Source organism: Bubalus bubalis, chromosome 5 (genome assembly GCF_019923935.1).
Source record: "Bubalus bubalis isolate 160015118507 breed Murrah chromosome 5, NDDB_SH_1, whole genome shotgun sequence".
NCBI lineage: Eukaryota > Metazoa > Chordata > Mammalia > Artiodactyla > Bovidae > Bubalus > Bubalus bubalis.
In genome coordinates this window covers 107,461,507-107,476,831 of record NC_059161.1, presented here as the reverse complement: position 1 = coordinate 107,476,831, position 15,325 = coordinate 107,461,507, and the positions used below count along the sequence as shown (strand labels likewise).

Genomic DNA, 15,325 nt, shown 5'->3' with positions numbered 1-15,325 from the left:
CTTCCCAAGATGACCCCGTGCAGAAAGCAGCTGGCCCTGTGCGAGAGAATTAATAATAGATTCACTTGAGGGTTTTGGAGGAGTGTTGTGTATGCTCTTAGTGTATGCCTTATTACCATTTTTATCGTGTATTCTATGGCAAGATGATATGAGAGAGAGAAAGAGAAGAAAACCTGTTCAGAATATGTCTTGTTTCATAGGAATCGAGTCTCAGAAATTTCAGTAGGTATTTCTCAAGGGAGCTGTCTTGCTATAATTTATTTGTAGGAAATCTTGCCTTATTTGGATCACTCTTGTTTTAATCAGAAAAAAGGCCCTGCCTTGTTTAATGCCTTTTTTCCTATACTCTGAAATTCAAGTAAGTCACTAGCACATTCTTGCAACAACTGATTTCTCAACTAATTACTCAGCAGAACTTTCTGATTATAAATAGCAGGGCTAAGTCCAGGCATTCTCGGTCCAGTGACAGGTGCTTTATTGTTTGTTGGTAGGGATGGGGTCTGGCATGAGTAACCAAGTGAAAGTTTCTTCTTTCATCTGCAAAAACTCAGCAGTGAAGAAGTGGACTGTGAGCCAAAACGGAAGAGTAAGATATGGCTACTTACTGGGTCATAAATTTCTTAATCTGTTTTCCCCCTCCTTTATTTTTCTTTTTTTCCTTCTGGTAAGAAAGTGTTCATTTGCTTTACTGGGCTTCCTAACAATTTAATGGTTTCTATGGAAGAATTGGAACCCAGTTAATGGAGGAATTAAGTTAATAAATATAGGAATGAAACATACTTTCTGCATTTTTGTTGGGGAGAGATGGGTATGACAGAAATATCAGGGACTTGAATCCCAGGAAACTCTCTTGAGTGGCTTGGCATCCTTAGTTATTACCAGTTCTTAAGCAATTCCTCACATTTCTTTGTGGTCCCCATTCCCATGATGAGAGCCGGTCAACTGCTGGGATATGGTTCAGGTACCCTCAGCAGGCTACAGTACTGAAACAGCCCCTGTGTGTGATGGAGCAGACCAGGTGCTAGCAGAAAGATGACTGATCTAGCAGGTTTGAGATATAGCCCAGTCTGTCAAGCAAACTACAGTATCCAGTTTCCATGGCACAAGCAGACAAGTAGGCCATGGTTCAGAAAGAACAAAACTTTCAGTAACAGCTACCCTGAAAGATACAGTAGAGCATCCTTACAAAAGAAAAAAAAATATGTATAAAAAAGATGCATCTTTGTGTCACATATATGTAAATATATGTGTGTGTAACTATATATATTCAGGGTTTAATTTCTTAGCTTTTTATGTTTATATTCATTCCTGTTTTGCTCTCATTCATTCTAACAATATTAAATCCTGTCTTCATTCACATATTTGTATTTCTAGCCCAGTTTTCCCCCCTTGAATTCTAGACTTGTTACTGAATATCTCCGTGTAGGGGTCTGGATGTTAGGCATCTCAAACTCACTGTAACCAAAGAGGCACTCTTGTTTTTCCATTCCAAGCTTTCCCACAACTGTCTCTAGCTTAGTAAATAAAACGCTACAAAAAACAAAGACAGAGAAAATCTTGAAAAAAGTCAGAGTCAAGCAAAACACTTTATCCACTAAGGAAAAAGCGTAAGAATTACATTTCTTGCCAAATATTATACAACCAAGGAAAAAGTAGAGTGAAATATTTAAAGTGTTGAAATAGTTAAGCACAGCATATTGAATTCAATAGCCAGTAAAACTATCCTTCAGAAGTGAAGGAGAAATAAATACTCTCAGACAAACCAAATCTGAGGAAATCTATTTCCAGGATAACTATTCTGCTAGAAATGTTAAAGGAATTCTTCAGAAAGAAGGAAAATAATGTAGGTCAGAAACTCAGATCTACATAAAGACAGAGTGTCAGAGAAGGAATAAATAAAGGTGAAAATAATCTTTTATTTTTCTTAATCTAAAAGATAACTTTTTAAAGTAATACTAATGCATTGGATAATTATAAAGAAATGAACAACAATGCCACAATGAATGAGATGAAAGAATTATGAAAACTCTCTAACTCATCAAGGTACCAGAACTACATGTAAAGTAAGATAGTGCTATTTGAAGGTGGACCTAATTCGTTTTAAATATATATTGCAAATTCTAGGGAAACAACTAAAAATACATATAAAGAAATACAACTGATATGTTGAGAGTGGAGATAAAATGAAATCACATATAATGCTTAATTAAAACCAAAAGAAGTGGGAAAATGTTTAAAAACAGATGTAAGAAATAGAAAGCAAACTTAGTAAATATTAAGCCAATTATATCACTGATTACAAAATGCACTAACTAAAACTCAAAGATGGTCAGAGTAGCTAAAAACACAAGTGAAGTCATTCAGTCTTGTCTGACTCTTTGTGACCGCATGGACTGTAGCATACCAGGCTCTTCTGTCCATGGGATTTTCCAGGCAAGAATACTGGAGTGGGTTGCCAATGGTTAAGACTCCATGCTCCTAATGCCGAGGGCACAGGTTCACACTAAGATCCTGCATGCTATACAGTGTGGCCCAAAAAAAAAGTGTGTGTGTGTGTGTGTACCACTAGAAACCCAATTTTATTATAAAGACTTATGTTAAAAGTTGGAGAAGGCAATGGCACCCCACTCCAGTACTCTTGCCTGGAAAATCCCATGGATGGAGGAGCCTGGTGGGCTGCAGTCCATGAGGTCCTGAAGAGTCAGACACGACTGAGCGACTTCACTTTCACCTTTCACTTTCATGCATTGGAGAAGGAAATGGCAACCCACTCCAGTATTCTTGCCTGGAGAATCCCAGGGACCGGGGAGCCTGTTGGGCTGCCGTCTATGGGATCGCACAGAGTCGGACACGACTGAAGTGACTTAGCAGCAGCAGCAGCATGTTAAAAGTAAAGGAATAGAGAAAGTTATATATCAGGCTAACACTAATCAAAAGAAAGCTGGATTAACTGTATTCATTTTAAACAAAGCAGATTTCAGAAAAAGGAAAATAATCAGAGATAAAGGTGCATATTACAACATAATCATTATGTATTTTTATGTACATAGTGTACATCATTACATAATGATAAAAGGTGCATATTACATAATGATAAAATCCAAAATGTGTATGGGCCTAATAAGAGAACATCAGAATGCATGAGGTAAAAACTGATAGAACTGAAAGGAAAAACAATATATGGGGCATTGCATGGAGTTTTTCTTCTTGTCAATCAGATACTTCAAGCAGATGGACTGATTTTAAGGGAGCCATGGCTGAGTTGGGAGAGAAACAACAGATGCTAAATAATCTCCAACATGACTGTGTTGTTGTTGCTAAGTCGCTTCAGTTGTGTCCAACTCTGTGTGACCCCATAGACAGCAGCCCACCAGGCTCCCCCGTCCCTGGGATCCTCCAGGCAAGAACACTGGAGTGGGTTGCCATTTCCTTCTCCAATGCATGAAAGTGAAAAGTGAAAGTGAAGTCGCTCAGTCGTGTCTGACTCTTAGCGACCCCATGGACTGCAACCCACCAGGCTCCTCCATCCATGGGATTTTCCAGGCAAGAGTGCCAGAGTGGGGTGCCATTGCCTTCTCCAAGAGGATCTTCCCGACCTAGGGATCCATCCCGGGCCTCCTGTATTAGCAGGAGGATTCTTTACCATCTGAGCCACCAGGGAAGCCCTTGGTGAAAATAGCAATGGGTTTACTAATAAGTCTCTGTAGAACAGCGTACCCTGCCCTGAAGGCACTGGACTCAGTCTGAGTGGGAGAATCTTGAGGCCATCTTATCTGCCTTCCTTCTGGCCAAGTCTGCAGCAGCCAGGAAACAACTACAGGAACAGGGTGAGGAAAATCAATATGAGAGCAGCTTCCTTCCCAGGCTCCTTGCCCAGATCATCAGTTCCTGACAGCACAGATGGTGTTTGATATTTTTCTAAAACATGAAGCACCAGCCTTGAAAGCGGGCTTCAGGGCAGGTGATGAAATATCTTTTTTGGTTCTGAAGATAGACACTTGTTTAGATCTGAGGAATTGATAGTTGGTACAACATTCTATAACACAAGAGCACAACTAGAAAAATAAAAGCATGGGCATTTATAATTTATACTTTAAAACGGGAGTTGATTCTGCAATTTAAAGAAGACATAAGTAAGATTATCCTTTGTTTTTTGATTTTTGCTCGGTTGCTCAGTCCTGGCTGACTCTTTGCAACCCCATGGACTATAGCCCAGCAGGCTCCTCTATCCATGGGATCTTTCAGACAAGAATACTGGAGTGGGTTGTCATATCCTTCTTCTGTTTTTTTGTTTTAGAAGTTCCTAAGTCTCAAGTCTGGAAGCTGAGGGTGACAAAAGAGAGACGAACAATGAATGGAATAGTCAACGTCCTGCATGATAAATGTTAAGGACTGTCATTTTGTGGAAGAGGGTAATTGTGCAAGAGTCATGGTCCTTAAGAACCTGTCTTTTCTGTCATTACATTGATAGGGACTATCTAGATCAGGGGTCTCCAGCTTCTGGGAACTAATGCTTGATGATCTGAGGTAGAGCTGATATAATAATAATAGAAATAAAGTGCACAATAAATGTGCTTGAATTATCCTGAAACCAACTATCTCCGTTCCCATCACCCCAGGTCCATGGAAAAATTCTTCCACAAAACTGGTCCTTGGTGCCCAAAAGTTGGGGGACCTCTGATCTAGATGACAAACTTGAATGCAAGCCTATTTTATGAAAAGACTAAGCCCTTATTTCTCTAAGTTCAATGTGTGTACAAATCACCTGGTGAACTTGTGAAAATGCAGATTTTGATACTGTAGTTTCTGGGGTTGCTTAAAATTCTGCATCTCTAGCAAGCTTCTCGGGGATGTCAGAGCCATATTGTGTGGGTTGCACTCAGCCATAGTAAACTTGGAAGAAAGTCTTGGGAGGTGAGTCACCACTGGCAAATCTTCCCAATGCTAGTTCATGCAAGAGCCAAACAGGACTCAGCTCTAGGTCATTCTCCACCTAAGTGAACAGACATTGTGGTCTTGCTCAGAATGCTTGACTATTCAAGATGAAAGTAATAATAGAATTCTAGTTTAATCCCTTAGTTATAGGATGGGAATTCTAAGATCCTGAAGGTAAAATCATTTGTCCCTCCTCACATGACTATTTAAATGTATGGTCAGGATTCCAAAAGTGGTTTTCTGGCCAGTGCTCTTCACCTGCGTCATATAAGATAGGAAGCCAGGGACTCCCCTCGTGGTCCAGTGGTTAAGAATCCACTTGTGGTGCAGGGGACGCAGGTTCAATCCCTGGTCAGAGAACTAAGATCCCATATGCCTCAGGGCAACTGAGCCCACGCACCACAACTAGAAAGTCTATGTGCTGGAACAAAGATTACACATGACACAGTAAAGACATGCATACCACAGCTAACACCCAATGCAACCAAAAAAAAAAAAATATATATATATATGTGTGTGTGTATGTGTGTGTATATTTCTCATTAAAAAAATGATAGGAAACCAGCCTACAACAGAAGATAGGAGGGAAGGACACAGCGTAAACAGTAGAGGCACCAGAAAAGTTGGCTGGAAAAAACAAGGGATAATAAAAACTGATGCAGGTTCAGTGAGTAACTCTATAAATAAAGACCAAATACAACAGAGTGCAGGGTAGAGATGGCCATTTTAATATTGATATGATAGCATTTTAGAAGGCAACACATCAAAAAGAGTTATTTCCACAAGGATAGAGTATACGGGACGTAAGTTTCAGAAACACAAGGAGCTTCTTTCTTCCTCATGGGGTGAGTGGTCTAGGTTGAGGTCTCAGAGAAAACTGCCCTTCAACTTGTTTTTTCCTATATTATATGGGGTCAGATCTGGACTTAGAAGCCTCATGAGTTCAGACTAGGACTAAGGAGTCCATTAGTGCTTTCTTACTAAGATGTTTAAGGATTAAAGAAAAACAGGTCTCTAACAGACATAACTCAACCCAAGTCACCAAGGCAGTGGGAGGAAAGGCATGTAGCGAGGCGAGCAAAGCCCAAGCAGGATCAATCAAGAAAGTCCCCAAGAAATAAAGGGTGGGATGAACTGGGATAGTAGCGTTAAAACATACATATTACAATATGTAAAACCAATAGCTAGTGGGAAGTTGCTGTATAATGCACGCAGCTCACCCTGGTACTCTGGGATAAGCTAGAGGGGTAGGATGGGGTGGAGGGTGGGAGGGAGGTCCAAGAGGGAGGGGCCTTATGTATACTATGGCTGATTCACATTGTTGTATGGCAGAAACCAACACAACACTGTAAAGCAATTATTCTCCTAGTTAAAAAAAAAATTTTTTTTAAAAGAAGCTCCCCAAGTGCCAGACCTCACAGTGGACCCCTGAGTCTCCCTCTTTGTGATCTTAAGCTTATATTCATCCCAGTGTTGGCTTTCTACCTCCCCTCCAACTCTTATTCCTGTCTAAAAATAGAAAACTGCAAACTCCTGGTCCAGTCTGGTCCTGATGAGTACCTAAGAACAAAAATAAACAGAAAAAAAGTGCAGAGAATTCTCTAATTCAAGCATTCCCTGAACATCATTGCTTCAATCTTTAGTCTGGAGTCTACATCACCTGTGTTCCATGTGGTCATTCTGGAAAACTGAGGAGGAACGTTATAGCCTGGGAATGCTTTGAATTCCTCCAAGAAAGGGAACAGATTCTGGGACCCGTGACACTCAGCTGAGAGTATGAGCTGGGGAAGGAAAAGCACATTCGAAGAGAACCTGGCACTGAGAGGCAAGAGGGTGTGGCCACCCACTGTTCGTGTGATAAGAAGCTGCCAGGATAGGTGTAAACTATAGAAACATCAGAGCAGAAGAGACGGTGAAGGCAAGGACTGTAGCATAGCAGAGGCACTTATTCTTCTGGACGGTCTCTTCAGGGGCCAAAGATGGCAGGATCCGCAGAAGATTTCATGAAAGCAATTGCAGCTTTCACAAGCTCGTGCCTGATGGACCCTGGTAGAAGGAGGAAACAAAAATGAGGGCTGAGGGACAGCGATGAGAGGACAGGCTCTCCTCCCAGGCTCCCCTAAACTCTTCAGCATCTTCTCTGAGCCCTACTTAGCTGTCTTCAATACCCCTGATTTTTTTCTCTCTACTGCCCAGGCTCCCTTTACTCTTCTCTGGCCCCAGAAATATTCAGCAGCAGTGAAACAATAAATACCCAAGGAATAAGGGCTCCACATCCAGTCCTGCACTCAGTACAGCACACTTTCACTTCACGTCCTTCTCACAGCTCACACTCCCCACCCATGTCCCCTTCCCTCTGCACCTACCTCCTCCACTCCCCCAATTTCAGACTGCACCCTCATCCAACCAGTTAGGGCATCAGGAAAGGTCTGAACCAGGATGGTTGGGAAGGGAAATATGGGGACCCTATCTTGGTAACCCTCTATTAGGCTTGGAGGCTCAATGCCTGGGATGATGGCTAGCTTCCTAAACACGGGGAAAGATGGGGTCTTAGGACTGGGTTCCTACCTGCGTGGATGTGAATCCAGGCCACTGCCTTCCTTTCCAGAAGTTCCCACTCACAATCCATGTCCTTAGCATTGTCATGCAGCCAGAGCACTGCCAGGACTGTGGCCCAGCTTGAAGAATTTGCATCCTGTACCACAGACAGAGATTTCCCTGAGGCCCCCACGTTAAGTTCAGGGACTCCCCTCATGGCCCAGTAGTTAAGAACCTGCCTGCCAATGCAGGGGATTTGGGTTCGATTCCTGGTCAGGGAACTAAGATCCCACGTGCTGCGATTCAACTAAGCCCGTGCACCCTGCAGCTAGAATCTGTGCACTGCGATGAAAGATCCCTCATCATGCAACTAAGACCTGACACAGTCAAATAAATAAATATTTTTTAAAAATTCAGATTCGTCATTGAAGGACTCTTCATTCCCCTGATTTATTGATCCAGTTACCATGAGAAGGAAGGAAATATTAGTCAGACAAGTCTTGTTCTCAATGAAACCAAGTTAGAACTTCATGATTCTCGTATCTTCTTCCACTTATTTGTAAATTATCCCTTTAATTATTTGTTTTAGAATAGTTATTTCAAGAGAAATATAATGCTAGACACATATATAACTTTAAATGCCCAAGCAGCCACAAGTAAAAATAAAGACGTAGAATTATTTAATATATTAAATTTAATATATTCAAAATATTATTTTAACATGTAATCAATTTAAAAATAAATATCAAGAACGGTTTACATTTTTATGTTGTCTTTGAAATCAGTTTGTCTTTCACAACTATAGTACATTTCAAATCAATGGAAAATTTAATTTCTCACTTGCAATTGTCATATTTCAAGCTCTTAGAGGCCACAGGTGACTAGTGGATACTATATTAGATGAGGCAATTATAGCATATTTAAAATTTATTTAATCACCTTCCACATTTTGAAAATTCAGAATGATGGGTGTCCTTCAAGTTTTTGGCATTTGTCTCATATGTCTCATTTGGTGTATATCTCAATATTCAACAATTTCTCAATTAGAAGATTCAGTAAGTTACCTTGAAATTCTTGAACATAATTTGTCCTCATCAGCATACTTGAACACATTTGAAATAACTAAGTTGTCCCTATTGATACTTCACCTATCCTAACTTTGGTTAGGATAACTTCACCTATCCTAAGTTCTAGACCACCCTGTTTAGAAGAAAGAACATAGATTCTAAAGACAGATAGTCCCAGATTGAATCCAGCTCTGCCACTGACTAGCTGAGTACACTCAAAGATATTGTCATACTTCTTTGAACCCTGGTTTATTCATCTATTAAGCACAGCATGAGTAGGATTTACCATATTTAATTGATTGATGAATAAATAAGGTCATGAAGCGCAGTGCAATGCACAGGGGCTGGCATAGAGTAATTGCTCAATAAATGTAAGTAATTATAACTAAGATGACTGGCAGAAACTGTAGTTAAAGAGGATTTTTGCTTTCCCTCTGTTATCCATCAACTCTAAACCATCAACTTCTACTAGCAGACTAATTCCTTGTTCTTTCTGCTCCAACACAGCCAGAAAAATCTTCAACTTCTATTTCTCAGAAGTTAATTTAGTCTATGACTTCTTGTATTCTCCTTCCTCCGGTGAGTCATGATTCACCCCAATTCTCATTACTCACCTCAACCTCACAAAAATATACACACTCTCTTTTCTTCTCTGAATCTCACCTTGTCAGTAAGTGCAGCCTGTATGTCTTCCGACTTCATACCCAGGACCAAAGCCAGACCTTCATTCAGATCCCAGGAACCATCTGCCTTTTGAAGGGAAATCAACTCTACAAGACGATTATCTTCAACAACTGTGGGGGAGAAGAAAAGAGAGGATGGGAAATTATGGCGCTAGTGGCCCCTGAGCATCCTGAGAGACAGGTCTGAATTCAGAGACAGGATGCAGTGAGAGCCCAGCACTAAACAGATACCACAAGATCCTCATTTTAGTCGTGTCCCCTAGGACACATGCCCTCTCTCTGTGACAATGAGGCCACTCAGGTGACAGACTGACTGCACTGAAACATTCAGTAACAAGGGAAAGACACAGGCCACTAAAGAACCCACCAGATGGTGCTGTTTAGGTCTTACCCAGTCCTGTTTATTTTATCTTTATTTTTTAAATTAATTTTTATTAGCATGTGGTTGCTTTACAATGTCATGTTACTTTCTACTCTACAGCAAAATAAACAGGACTGGGTAAGACTTAAACAGCACCATCATGTGGGTTCTTTAACGACCTGTATCTTTCCCTTGTTGAATTTTGAATTTCCTTCCCATTTAGGTCACTACAAAGCATTGAGTAGAGTTCCTTGGGCTATACATTCGGTTCTCACTAGTTATCTATTTTATACACAGCATCAGTCATGTTTAAATGGGTTTAACTTTAGGTATATTAAAAAAATTCTAGACAAATGTAGCTTGGGTTTCAATTATCAAAATTTCCAAAGAAAGCAGATATAATGGAAGCTGTCAACAGTCTATCTCAAAGAACAGCCTGGTGTCCAATCCTGGTGGTATGAAAATTGCTTAAAGGCCACAAAATTTTCACAGAAAGTATCTCACATCTGGCTATCAATCCTATGAGATGATGTACTTACAGTATCTTGGAAAATTAGTAGGTAAGAAAAACTGTAACCAGAGAAACAGTTCCACTCCAATGGAAAAAGAAAAAATACCTAAGGCTCTGATTTCAACAGTTTCAGTTTGAAACTCAGCACTGTTAACACTCAAAATTAACAGTTCTTTAACAGGAATCTCAGCCTTCTCTGTAAATTCAAAACAATAGAGCCTAACACATGACAAAGAATGTAAAGTACTTGGAAGGCCACTAATTAGCTCTCTACAAATAGAAATTGCTAATTAATTCATAAAAACCAGTACCTTATCTTCCTGGGTAATTTTTCTTTCTACTTTGGTAAAAGGATTCATAAGTTAGAAAGCTCAGAGTGGGGATATTCTAAGTTACTGAGATAGTATGACACTACAGACAACCAACACAAACTATGGGTTTGTCCAAAAAGTTTTTCAAAACATCTTATGGAAAAACCCAAATGAACTTTTTGGACAACCCAAGGAGGTTCTTGTGACAACCCAAGGAGGTGAGAAGCTGTGCAGATGAGCGAGCTAAGGCGCTAATAATTGAACTAATTTGCCTAAAACTCCACAACAAATGGGAGTACAGAGCTCTGAATCCACCTTAGACCCTGAAGCTGTGATAATCTAATGAGAATGAGTGCCAAATAAGATTTTAAAGAATGAAATAATTGTACAGCACACACTCTGGCTACAAAACCGGCGAGACTAGAAAGAAATGTCCTATAGGCCTATTTTAATAGAAAAGACCTCCCTTCATGGTGAAATGTACTTAGATTCCATTTGTTATGTACATGAAAAGCCAGCTACTTGAAACAAAAGGCAGCGACCAAGGAACACTCTTTGGTGACAGACAATCATCAGACAGTATCAGGAAGACCCATTTGTAAACCCAGTCTGTACAAGAATGGCAGTGTAGCAGGGGCCCACGCATGGTGGGTTGTGCAGGAGGAAGGCCCCAGCCCATAGGCAAGGAGTGTGAGCTGAGATGGCAACATGGTTTATTTATCCAGGGCTCAACTCAGACTCTACTGGGTAGGTTTCAGGGTCATAAGCTGTAGGAACTGACCCTGGCAAATATAGGGACTGGACAAATCTCACCCTCTGCCTGCTGCTTTTCAAATAGGTAACTTCCTGGTAGAGAAAGTCACAGGGCTCCCCAGGTGGCTCTGGTGTAAAGAATCCACCTGCCAATGCAGGCGACACAGGTTCAATCCCTGGGTCGGGAAGATTCCCTGGAAAAGGAAATGGCAACCCGCTCTAGAATTCTTGCCTGGGAAATCCCATGGACAGAGGAGCCTGGCAGGGTACCATGCAAAGAGTCAGACACAACTGAGCGACTAAATAACAACAACAAAGAAAGCCACAAGATAGCAGAGAATTGAAGCTCTGTTCTTCAGTTCCCATAGAAAAGAGGATAAGACTGAGGCCCATCTCACCTGGACCATGAGTTTCCACGTTGGTCTTTTTGGCAGAAGCACGAGACTTTGGCTTCTCAAGACAGGCCTCTGATAAGGAAGTGCATTTCTTCTCTTTTCTATGACCAAGACTCAGGTGTGTTCTTCGTCCTATACAGGTGGTAGACAAACATTGGTCAGAAAAAGTCCCTGGAAAGATGCTCACGTAGAGAGAACAGGCTCTGTTTAATCACAGGCTTAAAAGGATCAGGATCACAACTATTCTGCTGGTGAGACACCCCTCAGTAATGAGTGATGATCAGTGGGACAAGAAGGAGGATGGAAGTGGGACAAGGCCTCTGAATGAGCTAAAAAACACCAGTGTAGCTATAGAGACCAAGGCGCCCTCTATGTTCGGGTGTAGCCAAAGGCCCTGGATAATTTGAGACCCTCCTATCCAGATCAGTTCAGCCACTGTCTCCACTGTGCATTTTTTTCTTCTATGATGAGCCCACTTACTGCACACAACATCACCCTCTGAACGCTTTGTACTTTGTCTTCTGGAACTCTTGACACAGGACAAAGACCTCTTCTGCATCTTAAGTTTCATCACAAGAGGCTTCTTTTGACTATTTATCTTAACTTAAACTGTTAAAACCTGTTCTTGCCCTACCCCCTCAAATTGCTCGAGGTGCCATATCCCAAGTTCCCAGGTTTGGGAGGTGTGGGTGGAAACCACTTCAGTCCCAATCACTGCAGCCAGGTCACCAGTCTGCCAATCTCACCTGGGTTACCCTCCTCATATCCTTGCTGCTGGCAACCTCCAACCTCTCTGTCACTTCCCATCACCCACTGGAGTGTCTGAAAGATCACAGACTTGCACTTCATTGCAGGCTGCATCACCTTGAGAGATGTCAGCACCTATCTATGCAGATAACCTGTCCAACACCCTAATTTAAAACTTCTTGACTTCTTCAATCAAATGGCTTCAGCCTCCCCTTTACTTCACCACTCCCTCCCAAGTCAGAATCTTATTATCAAGCAAATTGTTCCACTTATACAAAATAAACTTTAAAAATATTCTACTTTTAAAATACAGGATCCAGTTCTTCCAGTTTCTTTTCTTTTTAATTGATTATGTTTTTTAATTGGAGAATAAATGCTTTAGAATGTTGTGTTGGTTCCTGCCGTACAACAATTCAATTCAGTTGTAACCGCGTGTGTATACGTATGTATCTCCTATATGTATCTCCTACATCTGGAGCCTCCCTCACCCACTATTCCACCCCTCTAGGTCATCGCAGAGCACCGGGCTGGGTTCCCTGTGCTATGCAGCAGCTAGCTATCTTACACATGGTAGTGTATATATGGCAATGCTACTTTCTCAACTTGATCCACACTCTCCTTCCTTCCTGTGTCTATTATGTCCATTCTCTACGTCTGCGTCTCTATTCCTGCCCTGCAAATAGGTCCATCAGTACTATTTTTCTAGATTCCACATATATGCATTAACATAATGATATTTGTTTTTCTCTTTCTGACTTACTCCACTCTGTATAACAGGCTCTATGTCTTTGACCTCATCTGGATTCTAAATCTGTTTCCTCTATTTTTTTTTTCCAATGTAACACTTCCTTCTATCTTTACTTTCTTCCCTATTTAGCCTAAATCTCAGGTCCAACACTATCCTACTCTCTTATCAATATCAACTCTATGTCCCTAATTTCCTTTTCATCACACCCATCTGACAAAACCCCAACTGCAGTATTAAGCCAACACTCTACCTGCTTCATTCTTATACCAAAGCTCCTGATTCCTTTTAGTAGTTCGATGCCACTAAAAAAGTCAAGGAATCAAAACTAAACTGGACCTTCAACACCATGCTGAGTCTCCATTGCTGTGTGTAGGTTTTCTCAAGTTGCAGCACGCAAGCTTCTCATTGCAGTAGTTTCTCTTGTTGTGGATTCCAGGATGAAGAGGCTTCAGTAGTTGCAGCACATGGGCTCAGTAGTTGAAGCTCCTGAGTTCTAGAGCACAGGTTCAGTGGTCGCAGCTCATAGGCTTAGTTGCTTCACAGCATGTGTGATCTTCCTGGACCAGGGATCAAACCCGGATCTCCTACACTGGCAGGTGGATTCTTAACCACTGAGTCATCAGAGGAGCCTCACTTATACCCTTTGTCATCCTGTAATATGGACTGCTTCCTGATCCAAGCCAATAAAACTGTTCTTCATTAGATTGGCAAGGGCTTCTTTGATATTTATCCAGTAGCTCTTTTTCAGCTTTTACCTTGACTTTTCTGCAGTATCTAATATTTTGATGACCCCATCTGAATATCCTTTTTTTGAATACACATTCATTTATTGTCTTCCCACTTCATTTCTTCTTAATTTCATTTGGAAAACCCTCTGCCATCTATCCCTAGATACTTGGGATACCTAGTCCATGGGATTGCAAAGAATCGGACATGTCTCAGTAACTGAACAACAAGGACCTTTCATAAACTTTTTCTTTAAATGCTGTGTTCAGATGTCCAGAGGCCCTTCTTTTGCATGAGTTTGAATGGGGTAAAACTTACCAGTTCCACACCTCGGTGGTGACAAGGATTGCATCACTGGGGCAGCATACATCAGCACTGGCCTTGGAACATCCCGAGGAGCCAGTGGCCCCTGAATTGGCTTGTTGAGATCCTTGTTGACAGCAATGAAAGCTGTGTGGGAGCTTATGACTCCACACTCCATGCTAACTTTCAACACATCTTTTTTATCACCTGCTGCAGTTTCCCTGAGGCCCATGTCCTTGGTCTGCAGAAAGGATTTGGCTGCAAGTCGGTGAATGGTGAGGCTAAAAAAAAAAAAAAAAAATCCTGTGATTTAGGGACAAGCACACAAAAGTCAGTTGTACAGGACCCTCAAAAGTTAAGGCTGAAAAGGAGGGAAAAACCACATTAGGGGAAGAAAAAGAGACAAATGGGTTAGGAAGAAGAAGTGATGGTAGGGCCACTACTGAACCCCAAAATAAGAGAAGGAAATCAACCCTGAAGGATGGCAGAGACCAAACAAGAAAGAAAAAAAATAGCAAAGGAACACTGAATTCTCACTTGGCATCAAGCTTGGGTTGTAGGGAAAATGTCACTTTATTCTCCAGACTCTCTCCTTGGAGTGTGTACTTGAGGCAAACTGCTCCTGTTGCCTCTGCTGGCTACAAATTAGAGAAGGGTAAAAATGGCAAAGGAAGAGATTACCAAAAGAAAGGATAGATATGGGGCAGCTCCCCAACCCAACCCATTAAATTTCTGACAGGGAACCAGGAAATTCAAGAAGTCAGAGACTTGAAATAATAGAGAAGGGCCGGGTTGACTCTACCTGGCAAGGGAAATCTCTTGATGAAACTCTACCAGCTTTCATGGACTTGCCCAGAGCAGAGTTTAGGACAATAGCTACTCTGACTAGAGGAACACACAAGAATGTGAACTCACCGGCATTGTCCCAGTCAACTGGGCATAGAGGATTAATCTCTGACCCCTAAAGAGGACAGTCTGTTCTGGGGAAAGCATTTTAGCAGACAGACCATCAGGCAAATCCCAGCTCAGAGAAACATCGTCTACCACGGGCTGCAGAGAACGTTTCAGGGCTCTAAGTGCCTGGTGAAGGAAAAAGACCAGAATAAGCACAAAACATAGAAACAGCAACAATACTACTACTAACTGAATATCACATGTCAAGTGTTATGCAATGCAATACATGATACACCTATTCCTTAATACCATCTACACCAGGAGAGGACATGGGCATTATTACTCTTTCTTTA

General features: G+C 41.3%; 1 protein-coding gene across 2 annotated transcripts in view; it reads right to left on the bottom strand.

Annotated features, from left to right (window-relative positions):
* Positions 1-5,640: 5,640 nt before the first annotated feature.
* VWA5A (von Willebrand factor A domain containing 5A) overlaps positions 5,641-15,325 on the bottom strand; it is a 30,123-nt gene continuing 20,438 nt past the window's right edge. For both annotated transcript variants that reach the window (XM_006056041.4, XM_025286325.3), the window contains exons 13-19: positions 14,994-15,158; positions 14,616-14,716; positions 14,094-14,359; positions 11,558-11,686; positions 9,204-9,334; positions 7,504-7,630; positions 5,641-6,981 (exon numbers count right to left, since the gene is read on the bottom strand). In XM_006056041.4, the coding sequence (XP_006056103.4) occupies positions 6,902-6,981; positions 7,504-7,630; positions 9,204-9,334; positions 11,558-11,686; positions 14,094-14,359; positions 14,616-14,716; positions 14,994-15,158 (999 nt within the window). In that variant the 3' untranslated portion in view covers positions 5,641-6,901. The remainder of the gene's footprint in view (positions 6,982-7,503; positions 7,631-9,203; positions 9,335-11,557; positions 11,687-14,093; positions 14,360-14,615; positions 14,717-14,993; positions 15,159-15,325) is intronic.